Source organism: Heterodontus francisci, chromosome 2, assembly GCF_036365525.1.
Source record: "Heterodontus francisci isolate sHetFra1 chromosome 2, sHetFra1.hap1, whole genome shotgun sequence".
In the NCBI taxonomy this organism is placed as follows: domain Eukaryota; kingdom Metazoa; phylum Chordata; class Chondrichthyes; order Heterodontiformes; family Heterodontidae; genus Heterodontus; species Heterodontus francisci.
The window spans coordinates 41,221,133-41,245,110 of NC_090372.1; the positions used below are offsets into that span (position 1 = coordinate 41,221,133).

General features: G+C 44.0%; 1 protein-coding gene across 5 annotated transcripts in view; it reads left to right on the forward strand.

Annotated features, from left to right (window-relative positions):
- Positions 1–23,719, forward strand: part of zgc:136493 (uncharacterized protein LOC692276 homolog) — a 45,201-nt gene extending 21,482 nt beyond the window's left edge. For all 5 annotated transcript variants that reach the window (XM_068057333.1, XM_068057303.1, XM_068057324.1 and 2 more), the window contains 5 exons: positions 3,587–3,962; positions 8,469–8,640; positions 17,842–18,020; positions 22,558–22,654; positions 22,774–23,719. In XM_068057333.1, the coding sequence (XP_067913434.1) occupies positions 3,590–3,962; positions 8,469–8,640; positions 17,842–18,020; positions 22,558–22,654; positions 22,774–22,927 (975 nt within the window). In that variant the 5' untranslated portion in view covers positions 3,587–3,589 and the 3' untranslated portion in view covers positions 22,928–23,719. The remainder of the gene's footprint in view (positions 1–3,586; positions 3,963–8,468; positions 8,641–17,841; positions 18,021–22,557; positions 22,655–22,773) is intronic.
- The last annotated feature ends 259 nt before the right edge of the window (positions 23,720–23,978 follow it).

The following is a 23,978-nucleotide window of genomic DNA, read 5'->3' on the forward strand; positions in this document are numbered from 1 at the left end:
CAACTTGAGTGTGCTTGTACAAGGAACGCAATAAGTTAGCATGCAATTAGGAAGGCAAATGGCATGTTGGCCTTTATTGCAAGGGGATTGGAGTAGAGGAATAGCGAAGTCTTGCTGCAATTGTACAGGGTTTTGGCGAGATCACATCGGGAGTACTGTGTGCAGTTTTGGTCTCTACATTTAAGAAAGGATATACTTGCATTGGAGGCAGTATAGCGAAGGTTCACTAAATTGGTACCTGGGATGAGGGGGTTGTTCCATGATGAGAGACTGAGTAAATTGGGCCTATATTCTCTGGAGTTCAGAAGAATGAGAGGTATTGAAAATTTGAAGCAAAATTATCATTGAAACATACAAGATTCTGAAGGGGCTGGATAGGGTAGACACTGAGAGATTATTTCCACTGGTTGAGGAATCTAAAACAAGGGGGCAGAATCTCAAGATAAGGGGCTGATCATTTAGGACTAAGATGAGGAGAAATTACTTCAGATTAGATTTTTTTTTTTTAGATTTAGATATACAGCACTGAAACAGGCCCTTCAGCCCACCAAGTCTGTGCCGACCATTAACCACCCATTTATACTAATCCTACACTAATCCCATATTCCTACCACATCCTCACCTGTTCCTATATTTCCCTACCACCTACCTATACTAGGGGCAATTTATAATGGCCAATTAACCTATCAACCTGCAAGTCTTTTGGCTGCAGGAGGAAACCGGAGCACCCAGAGGAAACCCACGCAGACACAGGGGGAGCTTGCAAACTCCACACAGGCAGTACCCAGAATTGAACCCGGGTCACTGGAGCTGTGAGGCTGCGCCACTGTCACTTAAAGGATTGTGACTCTTTGGAATTTTCTACCCCAGAGAGTTATGGATGCTCCATTGTTGAATACATTTAAGGTTGGGATAGAAAGATTTTTGGTCCCTCAGGAAATCAAGGGATGTGGGGAGCGGGCAGGAAAGTGGGGTTGTAGCCTAAGATCAACCGTGATCATGTTGAATGAGGGAGCAGTCTCGAAGGGCCATATGGTCTACGTCTGCTCCTATTTCTTGCGTTCTTGTATTTGCACAGGCCCCTGTTTTGAAATCCTGAGGCCCCCATTCACACACTCTGAATGCTGAACTCCAGGGGCAGAATTTTGTTCTGCCCTTGAGGCAGGCACAGAGGTGGAGGAGGCAAACAAAATGGCAGGAGGTGCTGTTGCCAACATCGTTCAGGCACTCTGCCATTTTGTCCAGGACAGGGAAGGCCAAGGACAGCCTTCCTGTCCAAGACCAATCGAAGCCCTTAAGTGACCAATTATTGGTGACTTAAGTGCCTCTTCCCACCTCCACCTCAATTTTTGTGGAAGGCAGAGGGACCCGCCACAATGGGAAGACGGCTTCAGGTAAAGTCTGGCAGCCTTCTAGCGGGGTTGGGTGGGGGGGCGGGGGGTCTGTCCTTTGGTGGCTTATCTAGGGCCTCAAAGTCCCCAGCAGTGATTGCTGCCTGCCCCCCACCCCATCCCAACCCCAGGGCCTGCCTTAATGGCCCCACAACCCCGACCCCAAATACCTGTCCTGGAATCTCCTCTAGTCTTCGGTACTGTCTTGGACTTTCCTCAATTTATTACCTCTTTCAAAAAGCCCAAACTTGGAAGCTGAGTGTAGCAAAGCAGAAATTAGTGGCACAATTCAGCACTCCCTCCCCACCCAAACTACACCCAGTCCTGCTGGCTGAAACGCCCTACGCATATCCTGTGATGCTATTGAAACCTAGACCTAGTCCATAATGCAGCTTTTTTATTTCATCCACCATTGGCTTTAACTGTTTACCTTGAGGTTTGATGACCATTTCATCATACTGCTATTGCCACATAAATCTTAAATCTATTAACAGCAGAGCAGAGAACAACCCACCAAAATTAAAAACTACGGAAATCAAAAAGGTAATGCCGGTGTAGTAAGAAGTAACTGGCAGGGGCTCTGCGGCGGCCACTGAACGAGGGCACCACGCCAAGTTTAAAGGGTGCTGCTGTGGAGCATGGCGCCCAAATAAAATTCAGTGCTGTTAGGAAGGGAGTTCCAGGATTTTCATCCAGCGACAGTGAAGGAACGGTGATATAGCTTCAAGTCAGGATGGTGTGTGGCTTGGAGGGGAACTTGCAGGTGGTAGTGTTTCCATGCATCTGCTGCCCTTGTCCTTCTAGGTGGTAGAGGTTGTGGGTTTGGAAGATGCTGTCTAAGTAGCCTTGGTGTGTTGCTACAGTGCATCTTGTAGATGGTACACACTGCTGCCACTGCACGTCAGTGATGGAGGGAGTGAATGTTTGTGGATGGAGTGCCAATCAATTGGGCTGCTTTGTCCTGTATGGTGTCAAGCTTCTTGAGTGTTGTTGGAGCTGCACCCATCCAGGCAAGTGCCACATCGAGGTTATTGTGGAAAATAAAAGCTTATGGTGTATGGGGTAACATATTGGCATGGATAGAAGATTGGCTAGCTAACCGGAAACAAAGAGTAGGCATAAATGGGTCATTTTCAGGTTGGCAAGATGTAACAAGTGGTGTGCCACAGGGATCAGTGCTGGGGTCGCAACTTTATACAATTTATATAAATTGCTTGGATGAAGATATGTTTGCTAAATTTTCTGATGACACAAAGATAGGTAGGAAAATAAGTTGTGAAGAGGACATAAGGAGGTGACAAAGGGATATAGATAGGTTAAGTTAGTGGGCAAAGATCTGGCAAATGGAGTATAATGTTGGAAAATGTGAAATTGTCCATTTTGGCAGGAAGAATAAAAAAGAAGCATATTATCTAAATGGTGGAGCTTGCAGAGCTCTGAGATGGAGAGGGATCTGGATCTACAAGTGCATGAATTGCAAAAGGTTATTCAGGTACAGCAAGTCATTAGGAAAGCTAATAGAATGTTGTCTTTTCTTGTGAGGGGAATTGAATACAAAAGTAAGGAGGTTATGCTTCAGTTATTCAGGGCATTGGTGAGACCACATGTGGAGGACTGTGTACAGTATTGGTCTCCTTATTTAAGGAAGTGTGTAAATGTGTTGCAAGTAGTTCAGAGAAGGTTTACTGGACTCATACCTGGAATGGGTGGATTGTCCTATGGGGAAAGGCTGGGCAGGCTTGGCTTGTATCCCCTGGAGTTTAGAGTAAGAGGCGACTTGATTGAAATATATAAGATTCTGAGGGGTCTTGACAGGGTGGATGTGGAAAGGATGTTTCCTCTTGGTGGAAGAATCTAGAATTAGGGCTCATTGTTTAAAAATAAGGGGTCGCCCATTGAAGACAAAGATGAGGAGAAATTCTTTCTGAGGGTGGTGAGTCTTTGGAACTCTCTTCCTCAAGCTGGTGGAAGCAGAGTCTTTGAGTATTTTTAGGGCAGAGATATATAAATTCTTGATAAGCAAGGGGGTGAAAAGTTATTGGGGGTGGGTGGGCATGTGGAGTTAAGGTTACAATCAGATCAGCCATGATCTTCTTGAATGGTGGAGTAGGCTCAAGGGGCCGACTAGCCTACTCCTGCTCCTAATTTGCATGTTCATATGTAGCCCATTGTCTTTCTTTCTCCCTCCCCCACAGGCAATGAGCGATCGGGCTTATGTTTTAACCTCTGACCTTAATGAAACAAAGGGTATCCCAGAAAGGTATGCAGAAATCAAGAAATATTTCAACATCATCTACTTTGAAGAATTCCTGAAAAATAAAGAGGAGTTTGCGAATAAAATCCAGCTTGTTTTGATGTGGGAATGCTCTCTCACAATAGATGAAAAGCTTCTAAAATCTCTGCCTCAGTTGAAGGCCATTGTAAGCAATGGAGTTGGTGTGGATCATCTCGACCTACCTTTGATCTTCAGTTTTGGGGTGAAGGTGGCCAACACTCCTCATGTGGTGGACAATGCTACTGCAGACATGGGCATGGCTTTAATGTTGGCATCTGCCAGGAATATACTGGAAGGTAAGATGGGAATTGAAAATGTAAATTATTTATGCACAATGGGCATCTATAACTTTGTGATTTAATACCAAGGCGTAGGACATGTTTTAATAAATGCAAAATGTACAGGTTGGAGTCATAGAATGTTACAGCACTGAAACAGGCTATTCGCCTAGACTAACCCCACTATCCAGCGCTTCTAAAGCTGTTTCTAGTTTGTTTTAAAAAGATTTAATGGATTCTGCTTCCTCAATGCTATGTGACAGAAAACTTCACATTCTAACCACCCGCTGCTTAATTCAACCAGTCCTTTCATGCCTTTTTGGGTTATCTTGGGCTTCTGCCCTTGTTTAACCATTTCCCCAAGCAACAGAAATAACTACCACTTATCACAACCTTCCATCATTCTGGGAAGATCTCTTTCAGGTTACCCCATAACCTTCATAATTCTGTTTTTTTTTTAAAAATACCTTGAAAGTCTCTCTTCTTAATTGTAACTCCTCATTCGCTGAGATCCAGTGCTTTCAGCATTTTTCAGAAGCTTTGTTGTTAAATTGTGAATTACCACACTGCATGGATTTTTAATTTTTTTTACACCTATTTTTATTGCCTAATTAAGTTACAAATTACACTGATGCCAGGTAAATGTTCCCTTGTAAAAAAGGCACAAACCATGAAAATATTGGGTCATTTCATATTCCAAACAGCCTTCACAAAAATTATATCCGCATCTATTGTCCTCAAAGTTAATATGAATTTAAAGAGGCAATTCATTCGGGGACTGTACTTGCTGTATGGGAACATTATATGTGACAAAAACAATTATGTATCTTGCATATCCCACCACAGCAGAAGGTGGAATTTGAATTCAATTAATCTGGAATTAAAAGCTAGTCTAATGGCCATGAAACCATTGTTGATTGTTGCAAAAATCTATCTGGTTCACTAATGTCCTTTTTAGGGAAGGAAATCTGCTGTCCTTACCTGGTCTGGCCTACATGTGACTCCAGACCCACAGCAATGTGGTTAACTCTTACATGCCCTCTGAAATGGCCTAGCAAGCCACTCAGTTGTACCTAACCGCTACGAAGTCAATAAAAAGGAATGAAACCGGACGGACCACCCGACATCAACCTAGGCACCGGAAACGACAACGGCAAACCCAGCCCTGTCGACCCTGCAAAGTCCTCTTTACTAACATCTGGGGGCTTGTGCCAAAGTTGGGAGAGCTGTCCCACAGACTAGTCAAGCAACAGCCTCACATAGTCATACTCATGGAATCATACCTTACAGACAATGTCCCAGACACTGCCATCACCATCCCTGGGTATATCCTATCCCACCGGCAGGACAGACCCACCAGAGGTGGCGGGACAGTGGTATACAGTAGGGAGGGAGTTGCCCTGGGAGTCCTCAACATTGACTCCGGACCCCATGAAGTCTCATGGCATCAGGTCAAACATGGGCAAGGTAACCTCCTACTGATTACCACCTACTGACCTCCCTCAGCTGATGAGTCAGTACTCCTCCATGTTGAACACCACTTGGAGGAAGCACTGGGGGTGGCAAGGGCACAAAATGTACTCTGGGTGGGGGACTTCAATGTCCATCACCAAGAGTGGCTCGGTAGCACCACTACTGACCGAGCTGGCCAAGTTCTAAAGGACATAGCTGCTAGACTGGGTCTGCGGCAGGTGGTGGGGGAACCAACACGAGGGAAAAACATACTTGACCTTGTCCTCACCAGTCTGCCTGCTGCAGATGCTTCTGTCCATGACTGTATTGGTAGGAGTGACCACTGCACAGTCCTTGTGAAGACAAAGTCCCACCTTCACATTGAGCATACCGTCTGTCGTGTTGTTTGGCACTATTACCATGCTAAATGGGATAGATTTCGAACAGATCTAGCAATGCAAAACTGGGCATTCATGAGGCACTGTGGGCCATCAGCAGCAGCAGAATTGTACTCAATGACAATCTGTAACCTCATGGCCCGGCATATCCCCCACTCTACAATTACCATCAAGCCAGGAGACCAACCCTGGTTCAATGAAGAGTGCAGGAGGGCATGCCAGGAGCAGCGCCAGGCATACCTCAAAATGAGGTGTCAACCCGGTAAAGCTGCAACACAGGACTATCTGCATGCCAAACTGCGTAAGCAGCATGCAATAGACAGAGCTAAGCGATCCCATCCCATTGACATTGGATCAGATCGAAGCTCTGCAGTCCTTCCACATCCAGCTGTGAATGGTGGTGGACAATTAAACAACTAACTGAAGGAGGTGGCTCCACAAATATCCCCATCCTCAATGATGGGGGAGCCCAGCACATCAGTGCGAAAGATAAGGCTGAAGCATTTGCAACAATCTTCAGCCAGAAGTGCCGAGTTGCTGATCCATCTCGGCCTCCTCCTGAAGTCCACAGCATTACAAATGCCAGACTTCAGCCAATTCGATTCACTCCGCGTGATATCAAGAAACGACTGAAGGCACTGGATACTGCAAAAGCTATGGACCCTGACAATATTCCGGCAATAGTACTGAAGACCTGTGCTCCAGAACTTGCCGCGCCCCTAGCCAAGCTGTTCCAGTACAGCTACAACACTGGCATCTACCCTGCAATGTGGAAAATTGCCCAGGTATGTCCTGTATACACAAAGCAGGACAAGTCCAACCCGGCCAATTACCGCCCCATCAGCCTACTCTCAATCATCAGTAAAGTGATGGAAAGTGTCATCAACAGTGGCATCAAGCAGCACTTGCTTAGCAATAACCTGCTCAGTGACGCTCAGTTTGGGTTCTGCCAGGGCCACTCTGCTCCGGACTTCATTACAGTCCTGGTTCAAACATGGACAAAGAGCTGAATTCAAGAGGTGAGGTGAGAGTGACTGCCCTTGACATAAAGGCAGCATTTGACAGAGTATGGCATCAAGGAGCCCTAGCAAAACTGAGGTCAATGGGAATTGGGGAAAACCCTCCGCTGGCTGGAGTCATACCTAGCGCAAAGGAAGATGGTTGTGGTTGAGGTCAATCATCTGAGCTCCAAGACATCACTGCAGGAGCTCATCAGGGTAGTGTCCTAGGCCCTGCCATCTTCAGCTGCTTCATCAATGACCTTCCTTCAATCATAAGGTCAGGAGTGGGGATATTCGCTGATGATTGCACAATGTTCAGCACCATTTGTGACTCCTCAGATACTGAAGCAGTCTGTGTAGAATGCAGCAAGACCTGGACTATATCCAGGCTTGGGCTGATAAGTGGCAAGTAACATTTGCGCCACACAAGTGCCAGGCAATAACCATCTCCAACAAGAGAGAATCTAACCATCTCCCCTTGACATTCAACAGCATTACCATCGCTAAATCCCCCACTATCAACATCCTAGGGGCTACCATTGACCAGAAACTGAACTGGAGTAGCCATATAAATACCGTGGCTACAAGAGCAGGTCAGAGGCTAGGAATCCTGAGGTGAGTAACTCGCCTCCTGACTCCCCAAAGCCTGTCCACAATCTACAAGGCAGAAGTCAGGAGTGTGATGGAATACTCTCCACTTGCCTGGATGGGTGCAGCTCCAACAACACTCAAGAAGCTCGACACCATCCAGGACAAAGCAGCCCGCTTGATTGGCACCCCATCTACAAACATTCACTCCCTCCACCACCGACGCACAGTGACAGCAGTGTGTACCATCTACAACATGCACTGCAGCAATGCACTAAGGCTCCTTAGACAGCACCTTCCAAACCTGCGACTTCTACCTACTAGAAGGACAAGGGCAGCAAATACATGGGAACAGCACCGCCTGCAAGTTCCCCTCCAAGTCACACAGCATCCTGACTTGGAACTATATTGCCGTTCCTTCACTGTCGCTGGGTCAAAATCCTGGAACTCCCTTCCTAACAGCACTGTGGGTGTACCTACCCCACAAGGACTGCAGCGGTTCAAGAAGGCAGCTCACCACCACCTTCTCAAGGGCAATTAGGGATGGGCAATAAATGCTGGCCTGGCCAGTGTCGCCCACATCCCATGCATGAATTAAAAAAAAATCTGGTATTTTATCTGTGCAATAGGCATTTATAACATTTGGATTATAAAATTCCTTTACATATGACCTTGGAAATTACTCTTGGTGTTTCATTGAGTTATTTGTGGATTATTGAGCAGTAATATCAATGTAGTGCACATGTTTTGCCTGGTTTTCACACTGTGCCAACTTACTGTTTGGAGGAGGTGGTTTGTTGGGTGCTGCAGTGCTGAAGATGTGCATTAGGTTTCTTTAATTAATTCTTTCTGGTATAATAGTTAATTAAACCCAAAGAGCACTATATTCACAGGCTCATAGATACGAACCATCATTTGAAACCAGCATTGCAGCAGTGCTTACAGACTCTGTCTTTTCATTGCCAGACTAGGATGATTTTTGTGTAACATTGATCAGTTTTCACCTTTTTCCAGCTTCTCAAAAATGTGTTTGTTAGCCATTTAACTCAATAGCTGCTCCTGATGGATTGCTTTTAAAATTTTAGGTCAGAAGATTGCAACTTCTCCAGATACTAAAAGTTATCCTTTCAACTGGTATGGAATAGAAGTAACTGGGGCCACTCTTGGAATCGTTGGAATGGGACGGATTGGATACAAAGTTGCTCAGAGAGCCAAAGGATTCGATATGAAAATTCTGTATCACAATAGGAACAGGAGGTAGGATTTGCAAGGGGTCCCATGAAAGGAGCATTTTGTAACAGAGTATTGAGGAACACAGGCATTTTGTGATAACAGAGTGTATTAAGATACACATTGACAAAATGGCTTGATTTTAACCTCCCACACCCCCGCCCCCCCCCCCCCCCCACCCCACCTGGGCCCAATCCTACACCTGTGCTCTGAATCAGCAGGACAGGGTTGGACGAGGAGTTAAAATCTAAAAATCAAGATCCCACCTACAACACCTTCCAAGTTCCCTATTACTATAATATTTAGGCTGCTTTTGAAACATACAAAATTAGAGCACATGGGATTGATGGGAATATACAGGCATGGATTGAGACCTGGGTAATGGACAGAAAACAGAGAGTAGGAATAAATGGATCATTTTCAGATTGGCAGGCTTTGACTAGTAGGGTACCACAAGGATCAGTGCTTGGGGCCCCAGCTATTCATAATCTATATCAATGATTTGGATGTGGGGATTAAATGTAATATTTCCAAGTTTGCAGATAACACAAAACTAGGTGGTAGTGTGAGTTGTGAGGAGGATGCAAAGACGCTTCAAGGGGATTTAAGAGGCTAAGCAAGTGGGCAAAAATTTGGCAGATGGAATACAGTGTGGAGAAATGTGAGGTTATCCACTTTGGTAGGACAAACAGAAATGCAGAGTATTTCTTAAATGGTGAGAGGCTGGGAAATGTTGAATTTCAAAGGGACTTGGGTGTCCTTGTTCATGAGTCACTGAAAGCTAACATGCAGGTACAGCTAACAATTAAGAAGGCAAATAATATGTTGGCCTTCATTACAAGAGGAGTTTCATATAGGAGTAAAGATGTCTTACTTCCATTATATAGAGTTTTGGTGAGACTGTACCTGGAGTATTCTGTGCAGTTCTGGACTCCTTACCTTGCCATAGAGGGAGTGCAACAAAGGTTCACCAAACTAATTCCTGGGATGGAGGGATTGTCCTATGAGCAACGATTAAATAGACTGGGCTTTTATTCTCTGGAGTTTAGAAGAATGAGAGGTGATCTCATTCAAACATACAAAATTCTTACAGGATTCGACAGGGTTGATGCAGGAAGGATGTTTCCCCTGGCTGGGGAGTCCAGAACCAGGGGACACAGTCTCAGAATAAGGGGCAGGCCATTTAGGACTGAGATGAGGAGGAATTTCTTCGCTCAGAGGGTGGTGAGACTTTGGAATTCTCTGTCCCAGAGGGCAGTGGAGACTCAGTCGTTGAGTATGTTTAATACTGAGATTGATAGATTTCTGCATATGAAAAACATCAAGGGGTACAGGGACAGTGCAGGAAAATGGTGTTGAAGTAGAAGATCAGCCATGATCTCATTGAATGACGGAGTGGGTTTGAAGAGCTAAATGGCCTACGCCTGCATCTATTTCTTATTTTCTTATGTTCTTATGTCCTCAAAAAGCTCAAACATGTTTGTTAAACATGATTTCCCTTTCAGAAATCCATATTGACTACCATTTTTTTCTATGTGTCCTGTGATCACATCCTTTCTTGCAGATTCTAGCTTTTTCCCTATGACTGATGTTCAGCTAACGGGTCTGAAGTTCCCTGTTTTCTCTCTCCCTCCTTTCTTAAATAGTGAGATTGCATTTGCCACCTTCCAATCTGCAGAACCCATTCCAGAGTCTATAGAATTTTGAAAGATGACCACTTAGTTTATTGTGGATAGTCTCTGTTTCATTGAACTGGAGCCAGTCTTACCTAAATCTAGAATCCGAGGAGCTATTTTGCTTTTCTGCTTCCAAACACTTCATTGAACTAGATCAAATTGTAATCGCAATTAGATAAATGTTCATGCAGTGTTGGGCTATTAACTAAATCTGGCTCATTAGTCGTTACTAAATCCAAAAGGCATGTGCTGTTTTTGCTTCTAGAACATATTGGCTGGGTTTTTGCTGGCAGTGATGAAGTTCCAACATCAGGACATAAAGTGGGTGGCGTGGCCCTGGGTGCGGCCAGATGTGAAACTGCAATATTGTCCGGACCATCCAATTAATGGCCAGTAGGTGTGGGAGCCAACCAGTTAGGAGGCCTGGATGCCTACTACTTCCCATTGGGCTCAGATCCTCCTCCATCATGGAGTACAACTCGGTGACCGCCTCCCTGGAGAGGCGCAATCTTGGCCGACATTGCTGCTCTGACATTTGCAGGAAGTAGAGTCTCTGATGGTAAACCCTCTCTGGTGGGTAGTATCTTCTGTGCACAAGAAGCTGGTTGCGTGCCCCTCTGTGTCCTCCTCGCCAGTGCCCCCTTCCAGCCTCATTATCGTCCTGTCCCTCTGGGTGCTGCAGCTCTCTCCCACTGATGCTCCTTCCTGCTCACTGGCGGTCTCAAAGCCTGAGTGAATGAGACCCATTGCAAATTGCTGCACTCACTTCTCAAGGTCTCTCACTCTTCCTCCCCACCCCATACTCTGAGCGCGCAATTGGCAAATCAGAGAGGACACTGAATTGGAATGCCCGCTATGTTTGCCAAGTTTTGCTAGCCTCCAGGTTGCCACTGGCATGGTTTACTCTCTATCACCCTTCCTACATTACCTCTCTTAATGACTGCCAACTGCAGTCAAGACTGACCTTCCACTGAGCTTCTGCCTCCTTATTGCTGGTGAGGCTCTAATGCTGCATTATTCTTGTGCGCCTCTCAGAAAATTGTAAACAGCTTGTAAAATAGCTATTATTTGCCTGTTTAACAGGCTGAATTAGCTTCCCTCTGTCTTCAAGCACGGCCTCCGCCTGGCAGCCCAGCCACCTCCTTGAATATCCCCTAGCAGAGTAAAGAAGTCAATCTTCCATCCCGACGCTATCCACCAATATTTTGCCTCCCCACCTGCCTCCCAGCCTATCGCCACTGCGCTGACTTAATTCCATCCATTGTTGCAAAAAACTATCCTGAACACACTCAAGAAATCTACTACTTTTCTGACATTTGCTAATTTTCTTGCAATCTACATGAAAGTTAAAATCCCCCATTATACCCACTTTGCTTGTACTACATGCTTGACTAATCTCTGTATTTATACAATCTACCACTTCACAGTTGCAACTAGGGAGCCTATACACAATTCCAATTCCAGTCTTAAATCTTTTCTGTTTCTTAATTTGATCCATAAATTCTCCACTGCCTGCTTATCTCTCATACCCTATCTTATAATTGAAGTAATTTCATTCTATGATTCCTAATCATTATGGCAACACCTCCCTCTCTACCATTTTCCACATCTTCCCTTACTACCTGATATGTGGTCCCTAGTCTTGACCGCCTTGCTGCCATTTCTCAGTAATGGCTGCCATGGCAAACCCTCCAAGTTAAATTTGTGCCTGCAGTTCATTTAATTTGTTCCTTATCTTCCTTGAATTTGTATAAGGAATGCTTATTTGGACCACACACCCTGGCTGGAATTTAAAGCCCACCACACCTCTGTGTCCCATGGAGGGCCCCCCCCAGCAACATGGGCCACCTCTGCAAAAGTTAGCCCCCTGCCCTGCTCTGTGACCCACCCCACATACCTCGCTAGGGCCTAGCTGATTGTCCCCGGTGAAGCCCAACCTCCACTTACCTCTTTGAAGGCTAACGTCCATCAATCATTCCTCTTCTTGCTGGGTGCAATCCCACCAATGGCCACCACTCCCTGTGGCGCTGTTGGGACTGAAATGCTGCCTGCCCTCTGGCCAGCAGCTCTTGGAGGCGGGGCTTCCTGCCACAGAGGGGCAGAAGTCTTGACTGAGGCCAATTAAGGGCTGGGCCACGGAAAATAGCAGTGTGGCTTCCATGCCCGGTGGAGGTGGGCTTGCCCCCAGCTTTCCAGCTGGTGTGCGGGGCCACCGCCTCGAGGTTAAATTCTAGTCCCTAACTTTTCCTTCTGCTTTAATGTTTTACTTGCATATTTCTTATATCTGTCTCCTGGTTTACATACTTTACATCTTTTAGATTTCTCTTTACCTGTAATGCCTAAAGCACAATCTTTGACTGTTACACTAATCCCATCAATTTTGTTCGTTTTCGAACTACTATTTACATGTGCTACCTTTTCTACCTAAGCCCGCCACCCATTTACTACTTAAAGTCCCCTTGATTGCCCTATTTATCCTTAGACCATGGTCCCAGCCCAGTTCGGGTGGATTCCATCCCAATGGTACAGTTTCTTCCTGTCCCATTACTGGTGCCATGAAGTGGAACTCTTCTTTCCCACACCACTCCTTCAGCCATGTGTTCACCTCCCTAATCTGCTTATCTCCCATGCCAATTTGCATGTGACTTGGGTAATACTGCAGCGATTATAGCCCTTGAGGTCCTGTTCTTTAATTTAGCTCCTTGTTACTGGTATTCTCCAAACAGGATCTCTTGCCTACTCTTCCCCATGTTGTTGGTTCTCTTACAGCCAGATGAGAAGAGGTCTGGGGGTTCCCTCTCAGTCTTTGCCTGGTTTAACCGTAACAGGGTTTAATTTTAAAACACTGTTTTTAGCTCCCCCTCAGTGAATCCTTGTTCACTGCTCCAATTGTAAGGCAATGAAATCAGACAGGTTTCCTTATATTTAAACAAGAAAGGTAGAAGTTTATTGATCTTAAATTCGAATCCAGTCAACGACAACGAATATGTGACGCAACCATGCCAGCATGCATACGCAATGAACACACACGCAGATAGAGACAGAAAAAGTAGAAAGAATAAAGGGGAAAAGTTTGAGGCATTATCTGTTAGTTAGTTACTGTCCTTTTGAGTTCAATGTGGAGTCTTTGGTTGCCGGTAAGTCCTGCTATTTGTTGGGGCTCAGTTCACGCTTCAACTTGTTTCGATGGAGGAGTCTTTTCTCTCTTGAGGTTTACGTGTCTTCTGTGGATCTGGTGGCGTGGGAGAAAGTGAGAGAGAGAGAGCTGCTTCCTTGTTTCAGCTTCAGTTGCACACACAACTTCTGTTTCTTTCTCTGTGGCACAATTCAAAAAACCCCAGGTTGCCCAGCAAGTTAGTCATGTGACTAGCTCCTTATTTGAAACAGTCTGTCCTGCAAGGTTTGTGGATTGTATTACCTTAGCAGTCTCTGGAATGCACTTCCTTACACCTTCAGTGTCTGGTGATCAAAATCCATTTGGGTTAATTGGAGCAGGGAATAGTCCATTGTCTCCACAAATAGTGTCTCTTAGTATGCAAATGTCCTTTCAGCCCAGTGTCTGATGATCTTCAAACAAGTTATTTCTTCACTCCAGCAACAGTTTAAAAGCAATGTTCATATGACAAAATTAATATGCCTCATTCTTAGCAGGTGGGGGTCTGCATGATAGTTCTAACATAGATCACAGTGATTGGTTCCTCTCCCTCCCTCTGCAGTATCCTTTCAAGTGGTTCGAGGTATTCCTCACCCTGGCACCAGGAAACCAAACTACAATGTGAGACTCTCGATTCTGCTTACAAAGGTTGCTATCCATGCCCTAATTATTGAATCCCCTACAACTACCATATTACATTTCCCTCCTCCTGCTCCCTACTTTGGACAGTCTCCTGCTCCAAGGTCTGGATTCTGGCTGTCTTTCAGTCAGTCTTTATCCTTATCTTCACAGGTAGCAAGAACATTGTACCTGTTGAATATGATTAGTTTCTGAGGATCCTAGCTCTCTATCTTGACCGAGTTCCCCTTACTCTGTACACGAACACCATTTCTGCACCTCTGCACAAGATGTGACCAAGGTTTGGAGCAAACTATCCAGATATTTCTCCCCCTCCCTTATGTATCGGAGTTTCTCCAACTCGCACTCCAGCTCAATGACTCTGTCGCAGAGGGATTTGATACGGAACCAACTACTGCAGATGTGTTTGTTCAGGCCAGTCTTGCTGTCCACAAACGCCCATATACTGCAGCCCAGACACAGAACCTGCTCTGCCATATCTTGGTCTAGATGATTTATACTACATATATTTACTTTTTAGTTTGTTATTTTTCTTTCTCTACACACTAACATGCATGCACCAGTGAAACACTGGACAAAAATTTAAAATATTTACTGCCTCAAGCTCACACAAACCAGTACGTAAGTTTTGGAGGCAAAAACCAGCACCTACTTGCCACTCTGCACCACATCTCCATTGTCACCAAATTCCCAATTCTTGCACTCTGTTTATGACCACTGTGTGTCAGCAAATATTCACTTTTATGCATCTTTTTGAACCACGCCCAAGTTACAAGTTTTATTTAAATATGACCCTCCGATTAAGATCGTCAGGGCCTCCACATCCCTGACCTAGCAGGGTGCACCGCACTTTCTGGCGCTCATAAAAATAGAGACATTTGTAATTTGTTTGCAGTGCCAGCTCAGGGTGTGGACAACCTTGATAAGATCACATTGATTGCCCTTCACTACTTCTCCTGAGATCAGTAATTGTTTGAGTGGCTTGCTAGGCCACTTCTGAAGGCATGTAAACCAGACTAGGTAGGAGTGGCAGGTTCCCCTTTGTGAAGCACATTTGTGAGCCTTTTGAGTTTTTACAACAATGCAGCATGATCATTGTTTCTGGTGCTAGGCAATAAATCAACAGGTCTATTGAATTCAACAAAAATAACTTGCATTTATATAGCATAGAAAAGCATCCCAAGGTACTTCACAAAAGCGTATAAAATACAAATGGACACCAAGAATACAAGAAATAGGAGCAGGAGTAGGTCATATGGCTCCGCCATTCAGTACGATCATGGCTGATCTTGGGCTTCAACTCCACTTTCCTGTCCGCTTGCCATATCTCTTGATATCCTGAGAGACTAAAAATCTCTATCCCAGCCTTAAATGTATTCAACGATGGAGCATCCATAACCCTCTGGGGTAGAGAACTCCAAAGATTCACAATCCTTTGAGTATAGTCATTTCTCCTCATCTCAGTCCTAAATAATCGGTCCCTTATCCTGAGACCATGCTGCTGTGTTTTAGATTCTCTGACCAGCAGAAACAATCTCTGTGTCTACCCATCCAGCCACTTCAGAATCTTGTATGTTTTGATGAGATTGCCTCTCATTCTTCTAAACTCCAGAGAGTACAGGCCAAATTTACTTAGCCTGTCATCATAGGACAACCCTCTCATCCCAGGGACCAATTTAGTGAGCCTTCACTGTACCGCCTCCAATACAAGTGTATCCTTTCTTAAATGTGGAGACCAAAACAGCACACAGTACTCTAGATGTGGTCTCACCAAAACCCTGTACAATTGTAGCAAGACATCTTTATTCCTGTACTCCAAGCCATAGGAGGAGTGATAAGGCAGGGTAACTAAAAGCTTGGTTAGCGGTGGGTTTTGAGGAGGGTCTTAAAGAAAGCAAGGAAGTGGAAAAGCAGAAAGATTTAGAGAGGGGATTCCAAAGCATGGGCTTAGATAGCTAAAGGCGCAGCCACTAATGGTTGGGTAGGATGCACACGAGGCCAGTATTGGAGAAATATAGAGTTATTGGAGAGTTGTAAGGCTGGAGGAGTATGCAAAGCTAGTGATGATGAGGGCATGATATTTAAACATGAAAATGAGAATTTTAAACAAGGTGTTTTTCCTCCGTAGGCTCTAATATTCAAATAAAGGAACTTTTTTTGAGTTTACTGCTCTGTGGTAGTTCCTGGTTATTCATTTCCTTTTTTGAAGCGATTGATATCTTCAGATGCAATTCGTCAAATTAATCGACACAAAAGGAAGCTATTCAGCCCATCCTGTCTGTGCCAGCTCTTTGAATGAACTATATAATTACTTCCCCTCCCCTGCTCGTTCCCCATAGCCTTGTAATTCTTTTCCCTTCAAGTATTTTTCCAATTCCCTTTTGAAAGTTACTGTTGAATCTGCTTCTGTCACCCTTTCAGGCAATGTATTCCAGATCACAACATCATACTGTGTTTTTTTTTTCTCATGCCACCTCTGTATTTCTGTTTTTTTACTAATCACCTTAAATCTGTGCCCTGGTCACCAACCCTTCTGCCACTGGAAACAGTCTCCTTATTTACACTATCTGCTCTATCAAAACCGTTCATGATTTTGAACAATCTCATTTACCCTTCTCTGCTCTAAGCAAAACAAAGTCAGTTTCTCCAGTCTCCACATAACTGAAATGCCATTCTAGTAATTCCCTTCTACACCCTTTTTAAGGCCTAAAGTGTGGTGCCCAACTGAGGCCAAAGGATTTCATAAACATTTAGCATAACTTTCTTGTTTTTGTTCTCTATGCCACTATTAATAAAGCCAAAGTTCCCATATGTCTTTTTAACAGCCTTTTCAATTTTTCCTGACACCTTCAAAGATTTGCATACATACATCCCCAGGTTCCTGTATTCCCTTTAAAATTGTAACAATTCATATAATTACATATAATCTACTGCATAGAAACAGGCCATTCGGTCCAGCTGGTGCATGCCAGAGGTTATACTTCACATGAGCCTTCTCCCAATCTAAGTATCTCTTTCCACCCTGCTCCATTTGCCTCTATTACCTTCTCCCTCAAATATGCAGAATCCTTCCCTTCAATTTGTCAGTACTATCTGCTTCAACTACTCCATGTCAGTGAGTTCCACATTCTCATCATTCCTCCTAAATTCCTTATTTGATCTATTAATGAATACCTGATCTCTATACCTGGTTGTTTTCGACTCACCTGCAAACAGAAACCATTTCTCACATCCACCCTATCGAACCCCTTCATAATTCTCAAGACCTCTATCAGATCTCCTCTTTCTTAGTCATCTCTTTTCTACAGAAAATAGCCCCAACCTGATCAATCCTTCTTTATTGTTGCAACCTCTCGTTTCTTCCTACCTTGATTTTATTAATCTTTTCTGCTTTTTCTCCAATACCTCTATCTTTTTTGTAGTATGGAGACCAGCACAGTACACAGTACCCTAACCAAGGTTCTATATAAATTTAACATCACCCACCACCACCCCCCCCCCCCACCCCTGTTTTTGTAGTTTATCAATGGGATGAGGGATAATGTCAGTATGCAACAAATGATCTGAATTTGGAGATAACTTCAACTTATTGGCCTATTGAGAGCATCCCATTGAGCAAAGCTGGACAGTGAGGGAATTCAACAGAAGAACGGCTATGATTTTTCACAAGTCAATTATTATTAACTAGTAACCCAAATGTATAACAAGTACTCAAAATTCACTTTCTTTATACTCATTACAACACTGATCTATCTTTAGGGCTGAGGAGGAGGAGAAACTGGTTGGAGCTTGTTATTGTGCAAAGATTGATGATCTCCTGCAGGAGTCAGACTTTGTGATGTTGGTGGTAAATCTGACTCCTCAAACCTGCAAACTAATTGGGAAAAGAGAGCTTAGTCTAATGAAACCCAACGCCACTCTCATCAATATCTGTCGAGGTAGGCAACTACCATGTCATTGCTTATTTTAGAAAATTGTCTGTAGTTTACAAATTATCTGTAGTTTACAAAAGTATTTTCACTATTTACCTATTATGATTAAGTTTACCTATTAAAGGTTTTTTGTGATTTTTTTTTTTTAAACTGCATTAACTCTTTCCATGTATGACACACTTCTAGCCCACACTTAAAATCATCAAGAGCCAATCCTTTGGATTAGTTTACAGGATTTATTCTTCCCATTAAAGGAACAGTCCTGGATCCCAGTGATAGACAGTTTCAAATTTTTCAGTCTGATGGCATGAGTCATTATTATAGCTCTCAGCGCCCAAGATTTTATGTGATCACTTCAACTAAACCTGCTGAGCCTGTTTCCCTACACAGAGCCTCGTTTTCCAAACCAGTATGGATCACCCAATACTTAGTCTTGTATGAGAGGTACAGGGCCAACATGTGAACATAAAAATTAGGAACAGGAGTAGGCCACATGGCCCCACGAGCCTGCTCCGCCATTCAATAAGATCATGACTGATCTGATTGTAACCTCAACTCCACATTCCCGCCTACCCCCATAAACTTTCACCCCCTTGCTTATCAAGAATTTATCTACCTCTGCCTTAAAAATATTTTAGGACTCTGCTTTCATCACGTTTTGAGGAAGTGAGTTCCAAAGACTCATAACTCTCAAACAATTTCTCCTCATCTCCGTCTTAAATGGGCGACCCCTTATTTTTAAACAGTGAGCCCTAGTTCTAGATTCTCCCACAAGAGGAAACATCCTTTCCACATTCACCCTGTCAAGACCCCTCAGGATCTTCAATGTTTCAATTAAATCGCCTCTTACTCTTCTAAACTCCAGGGGATACAAGCCAAGCCTGCCCAGCCTTTCCCCATAGGACAATCCACCCATTCCAGGTATGAGTCTAGTAAACCTTCTCTGAACTACTTGCAACACATTTACACACTTCCTTAAATAAGGAGACCAATACTGTACACAGTACTCCAGATGTGGTCTCACCAATGACCTGTATAACTGTAACATAACCTCCCTACTTTTGTATTCAATTCCCTTCGCAATAAATGATAACATTCTATTAGCTTTCCTAATTACTTCTTGTAACTGCATACTAACCTTTTGCGATTCATGCACTAGGATACCCAGATCCCTCTACATCTTAGAATACTGCAATCTCTCACGATTTAGATAAAATGCTTCTTTTTTATTCTTCCTGCCAAAATGGACAATTGCACATTTTCCCACATTATACTCCATTTGCCAGTTCTTCGTCCACTCACTTAACCTTTATAGCCTGCTTAAGTCCTCTTCACAACTTACTTTCCTACCTATCTTTGTGCCATCAGCAAATTTAGCAACCATGCCTTCCATCCCTTCATTCAAGTCATTTCCATAAATTGTAAAAAATTGAGGCCCCAGCATTGACCCCTTCGGCACACCACTCGTTACATCTTGCTAACCAGGAAATGGCCTATTTATGCCTACTCTCTGTTTCCTGTTAGCTAGCAAATCTTCTATCCATGCCAATATGTTATCCCCTACACCATGAGCTTTTACTTTCTGCAATAATCTTTGATGTGGCACCTTATCAAATGTTTTCTGGAAATCTAAGTACAGTACATCCACCAGTTCCCCTTTATCCACATCACATATAACTCCCTCAAAGAACTCCAATAAATTGGTTAAACGTGATTTCCCTTTCACAAAACCATGTTGACTCTGCCTGATTACCTTGAAATTTTCTAAGTGCCCTGCGATAATGTCTTTAATAATAGCTTCTAGCATTTTCCCTGTGACAGATGTTTCACTAACTGGCTTGTAGCTTCCTTCTTTCTGTCTCTCCCCCTTTTTGAATAAAGGAGTTGCATTCACTATTTTCCAATCTAATGGAACCTTCCCCAAATCTAGGGAATTTTATAAAATTAAAACCAAGGCATCAGCTATCTCACTAGCTACTTTTAAGACCCTAGCATAAGGTTCATCAGGACCCAGGGACCTGTCAGTCCGCAACTCCAACACTTTGCTCAGTACCACTTCCCTGGTGATTGTAATTTTCTTTATTTCTTCCCTCCCTTCCATTTCCTGATTTACAGCTATTTATGGGATGTTACTTGTATCCCATATAGCGAAGACTGATGTAAAATACCTGTTCAATTCATCTGCCATCTCCTTATTTTCCCTTATTAATTCCCCAGACTCACTTTCTATAGGACCAACAATCACTTTGTTAACTCTTTTTTCTAAAATATCTATAAAAACTCTTACTATCTGTTTTTATATTTCTAGCTAGCTTTCTCTCATACTCTAATTCTTCCCTCCTTATAAATATTTTAATCATTCTTTGCTGTTTTTTATACTCTGTCCAATCTTCTGACTGGCCACTCATCTTTGCACAATTATATACTTTTTCTTTTAAGTTTGATACTATTTTAAACTTTTTTAGTTAACCATGGATAGTGGATCCTCCCCTTGGAATTTTTCTTTCTCGTGAACTAAGGGCTGAATTTTGTGAGGACCTCGGGGATGGGAATGAAGGCGTGGGGTGCATAACATCGGGATGGGAGATATAGGACCAGAAGTCCAGAGTCTTGACATCCCATCCCGATTTTGTGCATTGTGGCAAACAGGGAGGGCAGAGAGCAGAACTCAACATGGTAGGCAAGCAATTAAGGTACTCAAGAGGCCTATTGACAGTGATTTTAGTCTTAGTTTTAAATTTTATTAACAGCGCATGGGAATCACAGGGCTTCAGAGCCTCGCCAGGTTGAGGGAGGCGACATGGAGGCGAGATCTTATTGCTGACGGCAAAGGGAGGCCATTGGGAGAGACAGCTTCAGCTGCCAGGAAGGGTGGAGAAGGGAGGGCATTGGTATCATCTGACCAGTGGGGGCAAAGGTCCCAGTACTGCTGGGGTGCCATTCCAGAGTGGCAACAGGAGGTGATGTGGGGGTAAGGCGGGGGGGGGAGCCTGTTGGCAGTGAAGGCCTTGAACTCAGGGAGAGGCCAGCTATCATGGGCATCATTCATCCAGACTTCAGGGGCCCGGTTGAAGAGAAGCTACAGCAGGGCAGAAAGGTCCAAGCACCTGCAGCAGCACCACAACGAGCTGTGAGCCCACAGGAAGGTCAGCAGCGGCCTCCAGATGGTGGTGAAGTTGGCAAAGAGAAAGACAGGTAGCTGCCCATGCTGAAGGAGGTATCCTCCAGAGAGGGTCTACCGGTCGAGATTCAACTGCCTGCAGATGTCAAAGGCAGTGCCGCCAAAGACTCTGCCTCTCCATGGAGGCCGTCACTGATCTATGTGCTATGATGCAGGATGAGCTGTGCCCAGGTGACTTGGTGGAAATCCAATGCCAATGGCACTGAAGGTCACCATGGCACTGAACTTTTACGCCTCCAGATCATTGCAGGGATCCACTACAGACATGTGTGGGATCTCAGTCAGCAGCACATCTGTGCATCAAGAAGATCACCAATGTTCTTTCAGCGGGGCAGGCAACTATGTGCGCTTCCGCACAGATCCCAACTCTCGAGCTGAGAGAGCCATTGGGTTCGGGACCATCGCTGGATTCCCCTAGGTGCAGGGTGTCATCGACTGCACACATGTGGCCATCAACGCTCCTGAACAGCAGTCAGAGGCCATTTATGGGAAAAGTTTCCACTCCCACAATGTACAACTGGTCTGCAACCACTGTAAATGGATCCTGCAGGTCTTTCCACGCTTCCCGGGAAACTGCCTACATTTTGAGGCAGTCTCAGGTGTCAGAGCTTTTCGGCCACCTGCATACCTTCAAGGGATAGATCCTTGGAGTCAAGGGCTACCCACTGAGGTTTTGGCTATTGATGCCTGTGAGGTCCCCTCGCACACATGCAGAGGAGAGATTCAACACATGGCATGGGACAACGCAAGCAACTATAGAGCAGGCCATTGGCCTGTTGAAGATGAGGTTCAGGTGCCTAGATCGGTCCGGTGGAGCACTTCAGTATGCCCCGGCAAGGGCCTCATGTATCGTGGCATCTGCTGTGCACTGCGCAACCTGGTGCTACAGAGGGGGAAGATGATGATCAATGAGGAATGCGAGGAGCATGCTGCCTTCTTGGACGATGTGGTTGCGGAGGAGGGAGCTGGCCAAGCATCACCAGATGAAGGACCCCAGGGACAACGGGAGAGATGCTAGGACATATGTGCAAGGGAGGCCAATCAAGCAATTTTTACCCCACAGATTTATGAGGTTTTTGGGTTGTGGCATTCCTGAAAAATTTGACATTAAGGATGCATGCTGGATGCAAGACATTTAATTATATATCACTTTTTTCTCTGACATTTATTTCAATTAAAATTAAGGAGTCACCTTCATGGTTGTAGTAAAATAATCTTGGGATAGGTTCCTGCAGTACAATTGTTAAAAGATACACAACTGCGGTTTTGCAGGCAACATTTTAACATATTTACAATCGATGTTCCTCATTCAGTAGAACATGCAGTCCAGACTAATAGAGTGTGTTTTATTGATGTTCCAAGGTGCAGTGGTTGATCAGGATGCTTTGGTGAAAGCGCTTCAGAAGGGGGTTATTCGTGCAGCAGCTCTGGATGTTACTGACCCAGAGCCTCTTCCAAGGTATGTTGTCACTTTCACTTATTAAAATAACAGAAATGTTCATATGAAAAATAGAAAGCAATAACCGAATTATAGAAAACCAGCTGATAACATAACAATTTCATGTTTTTTTCTAAAAGGGATCATCCTTTGCTGCACTTACCAAATGTCATTCTGACTCCCCATCTTGGAACTGCCACTGATAAGACCAGTCATAAAATGCTGGAGAAAATTATTGAAAATGCTTTGGCTGTTGTTCGTGGGCTTCCAATTCCTGATGAAGTGCTGCCATGATGATGGATACAAGCAAGCCAGATTAGTACATTGTAGGAATAACCTTCTAAACATCCATTCTTTAAAATAAGAATTCTAACAGTTATAGTGTAGAAATAAGGTTTATTATTTCCCCTCTTCACCCAATATACAAAGATTTTGCATTGGGATTTCGCTTTTCCCTCATTCCATATAGCGTCTATACAGCTGCAGCGCAACTCTCACAGACTAGCACAAATGTTCTCAGGCAGAGATGACAAGATTAACAAATTGAAGGGGTAAGTACTAACTCAGTGAACAACACATGATCACTCATGGCCATGTGGTCTAGGGTAAGCTTATTATCAAAAGCTGGCCAACAACAGTCCATTTGTGAATGTTTGCTACTGGTTAAATCCAACTGGTTAAATCCATGAATTAAAAAAAACTTGCCACACTGCAGGGAGCCACAATGACTAAGTAGCCAGTGTTTTAAAGTGTGAGAAGCTTGAATCCACTGATTAAACTGATTGGCAAGACTTTGTCCTATAAATCCACTTCATTCTAGAGATCAGTAAAGGCAAGATCAATAGTCCGGCGAACAGAAATCACGTGAACTGAGTAAATTACAGCCTTGAGTTTACAACCACCTATCTTAAATTACTGTTATCTAAACCTGATATTTTTTTAATTAATATATTAAATTAGATGAATTGTGAATGACCTGCTAAGGCTGCACTGTGGGTGGTTAATTTCGAAGAAGTAGTTATGTTGTAATTGCTTTAGAATAATTGTATCACAGAAAAATAGCATTAAAAATTTTCATAACAATTATGGGGCTGAATTTTGTGCTCTTGTCTAAGGCAGCTTCAGTGGGGCGGGGGGGAGGTGGTGGTGCGGAGAATCGCTACAGAACCATCTGCCACAAAACCCGGCGCCGTACCGCAGTGTGCTGATTATGTTAGAGCCAGGGAGGTACCGTGGTGGTACTGATGCCACGACACGATGGCATTGTAATTTAAATGTCTGAAATGCTGTTTTACATAAATTTGAATCTAATTCACTGCGATCCAATGAATGCCCAGCAATTTTG